The sequence below is a fragment of the Dreissena polymorpha genome, chromosome 4 (assembly GCF_020536995.1).
Source record: "Dreissena polymorpha isolate Duluth1 chromosome 4, UMN_Dpol_1.0, whole genome shotgun sequence".
Taxonomy (NCBI): domain Eukaryota; kingdom Metazoa; phylum Mollusca; class Bivalvia; order Myida; family Dreissenidae; genus Dreissena; species Dreissena polymorpha.
The window spans coordinates 47940408-47954637 of NC_068358.1; the positions used below are offsets into that span (position 1 = coordinate 47940408).

The 14230-nt window shown below is 35.2% G+C and overlaps 2 protein-coding genes across 2 annotated transcripts in view; both read left to right on the top strand.

Moving 5' to 3' along the window:
• Positions 1-14230, top strand: part of LOC127880130 (pyroglutamyl-peptidase 1-like) — a 483820-nt gene that overhangs the window by 100086 nt on the left and 369504 nt on the right. The window lies entirely within an intron of this gene.
• The window catches only part of LOC127880131 (coiled-coil domain-containing protein 124-like), a 35376-nt gene that overhangs the window by 16783 nt on the left and 4363 nt on the right, over positions 1-14230 (top strand). Inside the window, exons 2-3 of the mRNA XM_052427371.1 lie at positions 13186-13354; positions 13924-14038. Coding sequence (XP_052283331.1) covers positions 13186-13354; positions 13924-14038 — 284 coding nt within the window. The remainder of the gene's footprint in view (positions 1-13185; positions 13355-13923; positions 14039-14230) is intronic.

Genomic DNA, 14230 nt, shown 5'->3' on the forward strand with positions numbered 1-14230 from the left:
TCGAGTGAAGTGTTCCAACGGTCCATGGAACAGAACTTTGGTAACATTGACGGGGTAGAAATAATTGTTGACGACATTTTGATTCATGGTAGAACACTGGAAGAACATAACAGGCGCTTGGAAACGGTGCTTCAAAAGGCACGTTCAATTAATCTGAAGATGAATAAGAAAAAGTGTATGTTTGCCAAGCCGGAGGTGGACTATGTAGGTCACAAACTGACTGGAGACGGAATTAAACCGACAGATCAAAGAGTGAAGGCGATAGCAAACATGAGAGAGCCAGAAAGCTTCAGTGAGCTGGAAACCGTGTTAGGCATGCTATCGTATGTGTCTAAGTTCATCCCAAATCTCAGTGAGTTGAATGCACCACTGCGCGATATGAAAAGGCTAGAAACGTGGAGCTGGGGTGACGAAGCGAAGCGCGCGTTCAATAAAATAAAAGAAGCTCTTGTTTCAACAAAAGTACTTCAGTACTACGACTTGAAAAAACCTGTCACACTCACAGTAGACGCATCAATGAGAGGCCTGGGAGCCGCGATAATCCAACAGGACCGTGTTGTGGCATATGCGTCACGTGCGCTCACACCGACAGAGCAACGGTACGCTCAGATCGAAAAAGAAATGCTAGCCGTTGTATATGGCTGTGAAAAATTCCACAAACTGCTATATGGCCGAGATACTTTCCTAGTGGAATCTGATCACAAACCGTTGGAGTCGATTCTAAAGAAAGAAATACATAAAGCTCCGCTAAGGATTCAACGAATGATTTTGAAGCTTCAACCGTATGACTTCAACCTCGTGCACAAAAGCGGCAAGGACATGGGTCTAGCAGACTGCCTCAGCAGATTACCGTTAGAAAATCATTATGAGAAAACTATCGATGAAGAGTTGATGGTTTTGAAGCTCGACACGCTGTCGTGTTCAAACCATGACAAAATTGCACGCGCAACACAAGCGGATGAACAATTCCAAGTACTGGCAAAGGTTATCATTCGAGGATGGCCAGAAACGAAGTGCGAAGTTCCAGTTGAAGCCGTTCCATTTTGGGATTACCGCGATGAAATATCAATTTACAATGGAGTTCTGTACCGAGGGGAACGCGTGTGTATCCCGAAAGAAATGAGAACAGAAACGTTGAAAGCGATACATAAGTCGCATTTAGGGGTAGTAAACTGTAAAAAGAGGGCGAGAGAGTTAGTATTTTGGCCCGGCATGAACAAACAAATTGAAGATCTTATTGGCAAGTGTAGTGCGTGTTTAATGCATCGCAAGATGAGCCAAAAGGAGCCAATGATCATCCAACCAGTACCTGAGCTACCCTGGAGCAAAGTTGGAATGGACTTATGCGAACTAGAGGGTAACAATTACCTAATCATTGTAGACTACTTCTCCAACTTCATTGAAGTAGCACCATTGCAAAGAGACACTCGAACGAGCACCATCTTAAAACACATCAAGCAAAACGTGGCTCGTTATGGAATCATGGACTCAATCATCTCGGACAACGGTCCACAGTTCACCAGTGCTGAATTCCGAGAATTCATCGAAAAATATGGCATCACCCATATTACGTCGTCGCCTTTGCACCAACAAACAAACGGCCTTGCTGAAAAGGCTGTACAAACCGTTAAAAATCTAATTAAAAAGTGTAGCGAAACAGGGGACGACATCTACTTAGCCCTGTTAGAACTAAGAAACACACCACGCGATAACATCGGATCACCGATGCAACGTTTGATGGGTCGACGCGCAAAAACACTAATACCTATGAAACAAACATTGCGACAACCAGAAACAACCAGTGAAAATGTCGCACCAAAGTTGTTAGAATTTCGTGAAAAGCAAAAATTCTACTACGACCAACACGCGAAGAGCAAGGACAATCTTCAGCCAGGGGACGCAGTAAGAATTAAAACCCCATCTGGTTGGAAACCGGCAGAGTATGTGAAACCGTCCGAATACCCACGATCACATATCGTTAAGGCAGGCGAATCGGGGCGCGAATATCGCCGAAACACGGACATGCTAATGAAAACAAAGGAAAGACCACACATTATCACCACAAACAATGACGTGTACATACCGGCACCCACAGCGCCAACAGAGACGGTAGCAGAACAACCATCAACAACTCCAAATCACGAAAACAGTGCTAGTGCGAGATCGAGCGAAACTCGAGACAAACCGGGGAAAGAGAGTGTACAAGACACTGTTAGAAAGAAAACGAGGTCAGGAAGAGAAGTTCACAAACCGATACGGTTAAATGACTATGTGTAAGATGTGAAGTGCAAAACATGTGTCATATGACTGCCTTATTGTAGTGCAAAATAAACTTATTAATAAACTGTTTAATAACTATCATTCGGTAATATTGGTATTTGTATAAGTAAGATGTATTGTGGTGGTAAATGCATAATGTTCTTGAAACTGTACTATCATAACGAGTAAGGAACAGTTTGTACATATTTATTTTTATCATATCAAACTCTTGGTTAAGGTTTAAAGATTCAGTGCCTTCAGCGCTTTGATTTTTCTTCTAACAACAAAATGTTCATGAAATTTTCTTCTCACAAAAATCCAATATTAATTATTTTTGAGTGTATCTACTTTCTAGCTTGTTTTCGGTGTTATAACAGTCTGTTATCATTTCCTAGCTGAAACCCGACATTTACTGTATCTGGCATTTGTCATTTTGTCCTGAACAAGCTTGAATCCGAGATAACAGAGACAATTTTTTGGAAAGTTAGCAAACATGTATTTTAGTGAATAATTTTGTCTTACATGTTGTTTTATTGTTAATTTGATTTAATGAAGTTCAATTGCATATTTAATTTATAAGAAGTTCTTCATTACTTAGAGTGCATTTTATTCATATAGAATATTCTATTTTCAATAACAATTTAACACTCAGAGGCGGCTTAAAAGAAATTCCCACTATGGTTTTATAAAAAGAACAGTTTATAATATGTTACTACAGGTTATGTTATTTGCTTTCTTTCATAAACCTCTTCGCATATGTAACGATAGAGTAGTTGGTGTATCATGTGTTTATATTTAAAAAAAAAAAGAAAGAAAAGGGGATGTCATGTATTGTAATGTAAGGGACACAACTCGTATTGTCTTGTTAAAGCATGCAGTCATGAGTTACTTGTATTGAGATTTATATATATGTGAATCTATGAATAAAGCCAGTTGTGAGTTACCCACCGACGAGTTCAGAGTTATTACAGTAATGTCCTAAAATAACTGCTATTCTCGAACCATATTTAATTTGGACATTTTCCGAAAACGTATTAATAACTCGTTGAAAAATGTCGCAAAAATAAACACGTCCCATAGGGATATAATATCATTTGGGTGTAAATCGATTTCATTCTTATTGTTGTTTGATTCCATTATATCGTAAATGTTTGTTTCCGAGATCATATACGACTATTACATCGATATGTTAAAGGGATCTTTTCACGCTTTGGTAAATTGACAAAATTGAAAAAAATTGTTTCAGATTCGTAAGTTTTCGTTTTAGTTATGATATTTATGAGGAAACAGTAATACTGAACATTAACCATGCTCTAATATAGCCATTATATGCATCTTTTGACGATTTTAAAACCTAAAAATTATAAAGCGTTGCAACGCGAAACGATTGAATAATTTGGAGAGTTCTGTTTTTGTCGTTAAATTTTGTGAAACTACGAAGATTGCTTATATAAGGTATAAAATACGTCAAAAATGTGTACTCGGCGGAATAGCTCAGTAGGCTAAAGCGTTTTTACTTCAGGACTCTGGCAGGACCCCAGGGGTCACTGGTTCGAAACCTGCTCCGGGCAATGTTCTTTTCCTTTTTTAATTTTTTTCTTGATTTTTTACTGGAGCTTTTATGATCCAATGTTTACATTTATCAATATAAAGCATTTAATGAATGATTTAAAAAAATGCCAAAATCTGTGAAAAGGCCCCTTTAAATGGCATGTACACTAAAATGTTTTTACAAACGACACGTGCTTATCTAAAGTTTGTGTTTCGTAATTGTGTTTGTGTTTTTGGATATTGGATTATCGGTGCTTGATTGGGCAATAAAACAAAGACGCAGTCGGCAGTCTTCAATATGCCTTTGAACTGACCAATAATAATTAATAGCGCACATGCTAATCTAACATTTAGGGATAAGAAACACGGGTTCTAGACACTTTGAATAAACATGTTTACCGGACGCAGCAGTAGTCTTCAGATGACATTGGCGCGCGTGCCATGTTACCTTGGCGTTTTGTAATTTGGTACACAAATACACGTGTTTGTTGGCGACTTCTGGGTTATAAAGTTATATGTCGGCGATCAGATAAACTGGAGTATTTGATAATAAACTTGGAATTTTGCAAATAAATACACAAATTGAAGACTTATTGAAGACGCCGACATTGCCGGATTTCGATCGGTAATAAAATGCAAATTAATTATATGAATATTCATGGCACATTATGCAACATCCAATTAAATTGTTACCGGTATCTATAAATGTTTATAAATCATTAGGTGAATTAATGTAATAGAAATACCAAGTATCGTACGAATTTTATAAGAAATAATACAATTTATTTTGAAAATGCATAAAGTTGTTTGAGAAACTCTGTGTTTTTCTATAGTTATTTATAAGAATTTACATGAATTTTGAGGCTTGCAGAATGATTTTATAAAATAAAAAAATCTTCAAGAAAGAAGAATTGTAGTTTGGAAAGTAAGAAAAAAAATATTCCAAAATATAATTATTTGTATTTGATTCAACACACCAACTTCGCAAAGTTTCTATATGAGCTGGAAAGAGATTTGCATTTAAATGCAGTAAAACACACAACGGTCAACTTTGCATGACTATAACTGACCAATAAATTAAGGTATAAACATACAGGTTACACCACAGGAAAGGAAATTTTATTAGCTTAAACTTTCATATGTGTATTTTTCAATAATATTTCAATTTTTATGAGAATATCAGGTTTAAAAGCAATGAGGGTCATAAAACAGCGTTTTTCCAATAATGCCTGTAAAGATGGGGTACTGATATTGATAAGATGGCTATCAGCCACTGGTCAGCAGGGAGCTAGGTCTTGTGGTAACTGGAGAGGCTTATATTGGCTAAATGGCTGTCAAGGAAAGGGATAGATGACATGTACTAGCCACTTTGTCTCAAGTGTGGCGATAAGTCTTTCAGTACTGTAACAAAAGTTTGCATTTTTGAAATCAAAGTCAAATAAATGAGACATATTTATGGAATGTCTTATCAAATTGATAAGAGACCTGGTAATGTAGATATTGATGTAAAAATTGTAGGTGTTTATAGTTTAGGTAAATACATTGAAAGGAAATGTTCACAGTTTGGCAAAATGAGAATTAAATTTGCAAAAAGATTGTCATAGTTCAAAAAAGCTCAATAACACTCCTGACTAAGAAAAAGAATTACATAATTATGGTTGTTTATTAATAATCATCAATAAAAATTTATAAAAAGTATGCAGTGTTAAGCAATATATATAGCACTATAGCCAAATAGCCAAAGTTTCAATGCTAGATGTGGTATGGTAACATAGATTGAATGAGATACAAAATGCTGGTTTTTAGCATAGGTGCTTGCACCTATGCTTAAGGTATATACCACATTTTGAAAATCCACATCGGTCGGTTAACCTTTCTGAAGCCTTACCTGATCAAAAATCAGACGAAATATCTATTTAATTTAGCATATGGTAATTCTTACAATTTTTTGGGGGGAAACGTTTTTCTAACGTTTTCTTCCAAGAATATTACTGACACCGTTTTTAGTGAATTTTTCTAAGACCGTTTTATGTCAAAAAATCTTCTTATAACCTAGAACAAATTTCGTTCGTAAAACAATTCTGTTCTTGTTGATAGTGACCTCACACCTAATTTAGATCTATATGGGATCCCAATTTCTATTTCCTTCGTTTACTGTTCTGTGAGAGGTCAAATGTTTACATAACTGAATTAATAAGGCCCTGGTTAAAGTATATGGAACATTTCATCGGTTAATTATAAATAGAAATTAAAACATATTCTCAGCAGGAAGTGGGGCATAAAGCACTTTTATTCTTTGAAAATGTGTAAAAAATGGCGGAGTACGATGAATGTTTTCTGATTTATGACATGGATTCTGACGTGCCTTTCTATGGATTTGATGAAGTAGAGTTTAAAAGTAAGAGATGTGTTAATTGAAGTTAAAATGTTTTACTTTGAGCCAGAAATTTACGTTACGAGTAGAGTCAAAGACCTATAGATTACACAGATTGGAATCTCTCGTCTCCGCTATAGCGATATGCGATAATATCTATCGGCGGACGCGGATCACGTGACATTGATTTTGGAGATGCCGGTGTACCTGTAGAATCTTCCCTGTTCCAGCTGCTGTCGGCCATTTTCTTTTAAAGCAAACAATTATTCTTCGTAATTAGTCGTTAATATGTCGTAGGGTATTCTGAGCATGATCTGGTAAGTTTATATTATTTTGATATTGTTATTAACAATTTTAATGTGTTAATTAGTGTTTTTAGCGCTCGGTTGTCAGTTTGCAGAGCAATGAATGCCTGAAAGCGCAACGTTACGAACTTTACGTAGTGAGCAAAGTCGGTCTCCGAAAAAAGACATATTGAATATTCTTTGTGTGATAAGAAATAAGTATTTATTTTCTGTCTTGATAATTCTTTAGGTTTTGGTAGTTATTATTCTAATTAATTATTAATTTATCGGAATTTGAAAGAGAACACTGGATTCGTTCATTTTCGATAATTTTTGAAAAATTGAAAGGCCCGAAGCATTTTTCTATAAACTTCTTCATTAAGCATCACATATTGATAACGTAAGATTTTTATGCTAGGTGAGATGTTAATCTATGTATGATTTATAAAAAGTAGACGAAAATGAGGTATTTTTAAGGATTTTGCCTTTGTACAATTTGTACTATTTATACTGTTATTTCATTCAATCAAGTGGTTTGTATTTTGTTGAAACACTTTTCTATTTTATTTCTCATCCCATATCTTTGAAGTAAGATTTTTATGCTAGGCAAGATGTTAATCTAAGTATAGATTTAAACAAACTACAGGAAAATATTCAATTTAAAGCATTTGGCCTTATACAATGTTGGTACAATTTTAAGCTCTTTTCTTCTGTTGTACAAGATTGCTGTCAAACGTGTTTTTGTTCTTATTGATAAACTTTTTCATTTTTCATCCCAAATCGATTAAGTCAGATTGTTATGCTTGGTGATATGTAATTCTAGGTATGATTAATAAAAAGTAGACGAAAATAAGTCATTTTAAAGGATTTTGCCTTTGTACAATTTTATACTGTTAATTCATTCAATAATTTTTCACACCTGTCGCCAAAGTGGTTTGTTTCTTTGTGAAAACTTTTCTATTTCTCATCCCATATCGTTGAAGTAAGATTTTTATGCTAGGCAATATGTTAATCTAAGTATAGATTTAAACAAACTAGAAGAAAATATTCAATTTAAAGGATTTGGCCTTATACAATGTTGGTACAATTTTAAGCTCTTTTCTTCTGTTGTACAAGATAGCTGTCAAACGTGTTTTTGATAAACTTTTTCATTTTTCATCCCAAATAGATTAAGTCAGATTTTTATGCTTGGTGATATGTTAATCTAGGTATGAATCAATTAAATTCCAACAAAATTTCCTGGAAATGTTACACAGTGTATTGACAACTGACATTTCATTATTTCACAGGTAATTGACAATGATGTGTTAAACACTTGACTGAATTCACAACTTTAATGTGTTAGTAAGTCAGCTAAAATCGATATCGCCTCATACGTTGATGTTTATCAGATTAAAAAATTGTGCATGTGCGATTGGTCTGAATTCAGCGTAAATATGTTACCATAAGGAACTTTTCATAGCGTTTCAGAAAGTCGTTTTTTAGAATCACAAAATCCCATCATGTTTTTTAATCTGAGTGGAAACGGGTTAACCCTTTCAGTGCGGGAACCGAATTTTGAAGGCCTGTGCAAACAGTTTGGATCCAGATGAGACGCCACAGAACGTGGCGTCTCATCAGGATCCAAACTCCAGATGAGACGCCACAAATGGCGTCTCATCAGGATCCAAACTGTTTGCTATTCTGATAGTATTCTTTGAAAAAAATCGAAGAAAATGCTAATTTTAGAAATTTAGCAGACAACATTTTAGCAGACGACAAATTTCCCAGCATGCAAAGGGTTAAGCACATAGCCATTTTCACTTTGCTTCTGAGTGGGAAAGGGTTAATAGACCGTGTTCGTTAATCGAAAGAGTGATGTTAATTAATCAATCTTAAAAGCATTATGAATAATTCAGTATTTCTTTTTCCAGATCAAAATGCCAAAAAAAAAGAAGAGAGCAGGTGTTTCTGGTCGGCGTCATAAATACCATTATTTAAAAAAGACAAAACATGAAAGCAGTGAAAATGTGAATCCTGAAATAAACTTTGAATGTGACAGTAAACAGACAGTCCAGCGTGAATTCACTGATGTAAATGTTCAAACCATTCAGACAGAATTTGAAGATGCTAGTGTTCAAGCAATACCTGAAACTAGTGATATATCTGTGCATACTATAGAAAGGGAATTTACACTGTTTTTCCCTTTTATCTTGCAAATGTGCTCTACAACTGAATCCACTTGCTCTGTATTAATCTAATGCTATGATTGTTATTATTGTTTTGTATAATACGCTTAAATGTTTTATTGTTGTATGTCTTGGCCATAATTAAACTCAAATACATTGTGAATGGCCAAAGGCGAATGTGCTGATTCGCCAATAAATGATAGTGATTAAATATTTAACAAGAATTGCAGACTTCGCGAAGCTCAGAAAATCTTCCAGACAGTCGGTCTGACAGGATCCATTAAACCGTCAGACCAAAGTATTTATATAAATTTTATTTTCTTTAATTTTTCCAGACAGTCATTTGAACTAGCTCCTAAAATCTGTCAGCTTGCTCAAAAGAAATTTTGTCAAACATGTCCACTGGGGACAGACAGCTTTCGCGAAGTATGGAATATATATATTTTTTGATACTGTTTTTTCATCATGTGATACTTTAATGAATGCCATTATTAAAGTCATTTTTAACAGATGAAACCTGTCTCTTTTAATCAGAACTACTCCCCCCCCCCTCCGGTATAAAAGCAAATCACTTATATTATATTTAAAGATTTGCAGACTTTTAGACTGATACCATTATAAACCTAATCTATGCTAGTACTGGATATAAAATCTATTGCAAATAATTTGGAACTATAACGTGGCTGCTGAGCAGGAAATAGCTGTTTGATACACATATATTGTGAGAATTGTACTTTGAAGAAATGAAGAAAAATGCCATACCTTTAAAGTTCTCGTCATGCTTTTTCGTTACGTGACCTCGGAACCCAGATATAGTCTTGTATTCTCGTGAACAAATTGGACACACATATATATCTTTCTTATCAACACTATGTTTATCAGTACAAACAGAGTCATTGTCAGTATAGTCCCCTTCAAAAAGCTCATCAAGGTCTACATCACTATCACTCCAAGCGAAAAAATCAGGGTCTCTGTTACGCGACATGATTGCACAAATGATACAGAATTTAAAAAATGTAAAATCCAAAATATGTACTAGTATGTCCAACTTATAAGATACACAATCGATAATAGCCTTTTTTTAAACAGTTTTATACAGCATTTCATTGTGTTTATAACGTACTATTATAAACAAGTATATTAAAATCTAACACATTCACAACAAAGACTTACCTTAATTGGACATCACAATGACATATAAAGAATGAATTCGCCGGCCGCGGCCACTGATCACACAATTAAAATCAATCAACAACGCAAACTGATAATTGAAGTAAGAATCCCTTCTTTTAATTAATTCTCAAGAGTAAAGTAAAAACACTCAAAGCATCTTCAGTTCGCTAATTGATTCGACGATTAACACGCGCGTGAAATGTTTTTGTTTTTTTCTTTTCGCGAAATCCTAGCCCACGATACTGAAAGCTTAATTTAATAACCAAAAGAAAAAAACTGGATTACAAACAAAACTTTAATAACCTATAACTCATTAATAAGATCTAAATAAAAAGAGAATTAAACAATTGAAAAAAATCTACACAATCAATATTGAAATAAGTCGAACTAAACCCGGTTTTGGATCGAACGATCATAGCATTTATTATACTGTAATGTTGTTTTAATCAGAGACCTAGATCTATGTGTCCACATATATCTGTCCGTTTTGAAATAATAATATTTTATCAGGTTTTAACTGTCTGAAATACCAAATTATACAAGAATATTTTATCAGCAAAAGCCTTTTAAATAAATTATTCAACAGCATTCTCGCCGCGATTTGGAAGTTCTTAGCGCAATTGCTTCAATGATCGCGGCATTATAAATTCTTATTGTAGGTAAATAAAATCGAGATTTTATAAAAACATAATTACTCATGTTTCTATGAAACTTTATTTTATGAAAATCGGATCATTATTGACCAAGTTACAGCCGCCTTTCTACAGCGCTGTAACATTTTCGCATAACTTTGCTCGATAATCGTAGCCGTTGCTACTGACGCGTCGCTATCTTATCGCAATCGTGATACACCGGCTATCTCCGGACTACTCCGATTGATTCATGGAATAAATCGTCTGCTGATCCCAAGTGTTCTTATCAGTTTCTCGACCACGTGACCCCGCCGAGAGATAGCCCGATAAGGCGCGAAGTTTCCAATCTGTGTAATCTATAGGTCTTTGGTAGAGTTAACTGTTTAAATGTGGCATCGGATTTAATGGATTCGCGTGAATTCTGGACGAGTGCTGTGTCTGTAAAATATTAAATGGAAAGCTGTAAATGTATCAAGTCGGAAAAGAAAACGGATGGTTGCATAATGGTATGCGTGAAATAATGTAATTCTACGTATTTATTTTCATAGTTATGTCATTTTGTAACCATTCACATTCGTCACTATTTGGAATTCCCGTTTCTAAAAATAGAGCATTTTGTTAACAAGGGGGGCGACTCGTGATGTCAGCAATCGTTAAGGCTACAATATACTAAATAATCGAGTCATGAAGGGCTGTACTTTCTAAACAAATCATCATATTTTCCTCGAAGGCATGTTGTACACTTTGTTCTGGTTTTATCGTTTGGAGATATTGATAGGGGAAGCATAGGTGTTCACTACTTAATCCCTGAAATAGGATAAAGTTGGAGATTAAAGTAAAAAATGGCACTGCAAAAGGTTACAATCCACTAGAAAACGGCCGAAAAAGGCGCAAAAACAGTCGATTTTGATTTGAGTCGAATTTGTTTTTGGTTTGAACATGACAAATCTTTTTTATTGCTTAAATCGATTCAGCTAAGAATGCCCGTCAAGAAAAGGTATGGTTATGGGGGTCTCTTTGTGCAAAATGTTGTATTTATTTTCGCTCAAAGTTGTCGCTTTTACATCGAAACATATAAGGAAACTATTTAGTATATTTTGACCTAAACATTTACTTCAGCAGCATCTTCCCTGTATCTTGCAACTATGCTTTCAGCGCCATCGGCGCTCTCGTTATTTTTAGCTCACCTCAGCACAATAAGAGCTTTTGTGATTGCTTTTTGTCCGTCATGCGTTGTGCAGCATAAATATTTGCCTTGTTAACACTCTAGAGGCCACATTTATTGTCTGATCTTAATAAAATTTGGTCAGAAGATTTGTGCCAATGATATCTTGGATGATTTCAAAAATGGTGTCAGTTGGTATAAAAACATGGCCGCTTAAGGGCGTGGCATATTTCCTTATATGGCTATAGTAAAACCTTGTTAACATTCTACAAGCCACATTTATTGTCTGAACTTTATGAAACTCGGTCAGAAGATTTGTCCCAAAGATATCTTGGATGTGTTTGTAAAATGGTTCCGGTTGGTTGAAAAACATGGCCGTCAGGGCGCGGGGCATTTTTTCCTTATATGTCTATATATTACTATAGTAAAATACTCTAGAGGCCACATTTATTGTCTGGTCTTCATGAAACTTAGTCAGAAGATTTGTCCCAACGAGTTCAAAAATGGTTCCATTTGGTTGAAAAACATGGCCGCGAGGGGGTGGGGCATTTTTCCTTATATGGTTTAATTAAAAAAAATAAACACTCCAAAAGTCACTTGTATAGTCCAATATTCATGAAACTTGGTTAGAACATTTGTTCTAATGATATCTTGGAAGAGTAGGAACATAGTTCTTTTCTGATGAAAAACATGGTCGCCCGAGGGGGAAGGGCATTTTTTCTTATATGGCTATTGTAAAACTTTGTTAACACTCTATAGGCCACATTTATTGTCCGATCTTCATGAAACTTGGTTTGAAGATTTTTCCCAATTATATTTTGGATGAGTTTGAAAATGGTTCCAGTTGGTTGGAAAACATTGCCACCTTGGGGCGGGTCATTTATCCAAATATGGATAAAGTAAAAACTTGTAAACACTCTTAAAGTCACATTTATTATCCAATCTTCATTTAACTTGGTCAGCATATTTGTTTAAATGATATGTTGGATGTGTTCGAAAATGGTTCCAGTCTGTTGAAAAACGTGGCCACCAGGGTTTGGGGAATTTATCCTTATATGGCTATAGTAAAACCTTGTTAGCACTCTTAAAGTTACATTTATTGTTCACTTTTCATGAAAGTTGGTCAGAACATTTGTTCTTATGACATCTTGGGCTGCAAAGAACACCTCAGTTCCTTTGTATCCTAGGTGAGCAATTTTGGGCCTTTCAGGCTCTTGTATGTTGTTGGTATAAAAATGTGTATGGAAACGACAAAATATAAGGCCATTTTGTATTTTTAACATGGTGTCTAAAATTGTTATTATTTGAATTTTGAAAGATCAAATCACATATTGTCAACGTGTAATGAATTTTGATTGGTCAACTTTTGTGTTGGCTGTCATATTTATGCATTGTTTTTCTCAATAATAGAGTTTGAGATTTTCCTTGTACTTGATAGCACATGAAGGAGATTCTCGTCGAATCTAACCATGTTAATCATTGGTATTGCATGAAAATGTTGAAACATGACTATTGCTTCTGATTGGTTCTTAGTACAAATCAAGTATGCTAATATCATTCGTGTTACTATTCATTTTAGGAGGACAAAGAGAAAAAGAGACTCGAGCAGCTTGAAAAGAAAAAAGAACTTGCAAAGATGGCAGATGAGGAGCTGGAAAGTCTCAAGTCTGGGAAACCTAAACAAACAAAGCTAACAAGAGCTCAGATAGAGGCTGAACAAGAACGACAGAGACAAGCTGCTGCTGCTGGTACTTAAATTTGTTTAAAACTTACATATTGTCATTTTTATGCCCTCGAAGGAGGGCATATAGTGATCGCACTGTCCGTCTGTCAGTCCGTCACACTTTGCGTTTAGGTTTCGACAAATGCTAACTTCTTTGTCGCTTCAGATGTACGCTTCATATTTGGTATGCATGTGTATATGGACAAGGCTTTTTCATACGCACACAAATTTTGACCCCTTTGACCTTGACCTTGAACTTAAAGTCCGCTTTTAGGTTTCAAAAAATGAGTTTAGGTTTCGAAAAATGCTCATAACTTCTATCAAGGCGTTTATTGGGGGCATATGTCATCCTATGGAGACAGCTCTTGTTGTAATATATTATGATGAGATTTTAATGAACAATTTAATTTAATTAATCTTTCATATCAACAGATGTGTGTTTTCTTCTTGTAAGAATTTGTAAGTTTTTTTAAAATGAAATTGTCATTCTTTTAAATTATGACTTTTTATTGTTTATTCACATGGTCGAACCTTGTATACTTTATTGCCTTATTCATGATTATTTTTGTAAGTAACGTTTATTTATCTTCGCAGCTGCTAAAGAGAAGGAACGTGTGCACCATGAAGTTCCCCTGGAAACAAACATCAACAGGCTGGAGGATGATGCCGAGGCAGCCAGGACAGTGGAAGATGCCATCTCAGTACTCAGGTATACTGCTTTACATTAATTACTTAACCCTTTACCTCTCAGGCATGCATTTTGACCTTGTTTGTAGTGTTCTAGAAAATATAATTATATCAAAGACCTTTTCATACGCCCGTTTTTTTTAAACGGGACGTATTATAGTTTCACCCTTGGCGGGCAGCGTCCACAGCAGTGTCCGCTCTCTAATTCAAATAG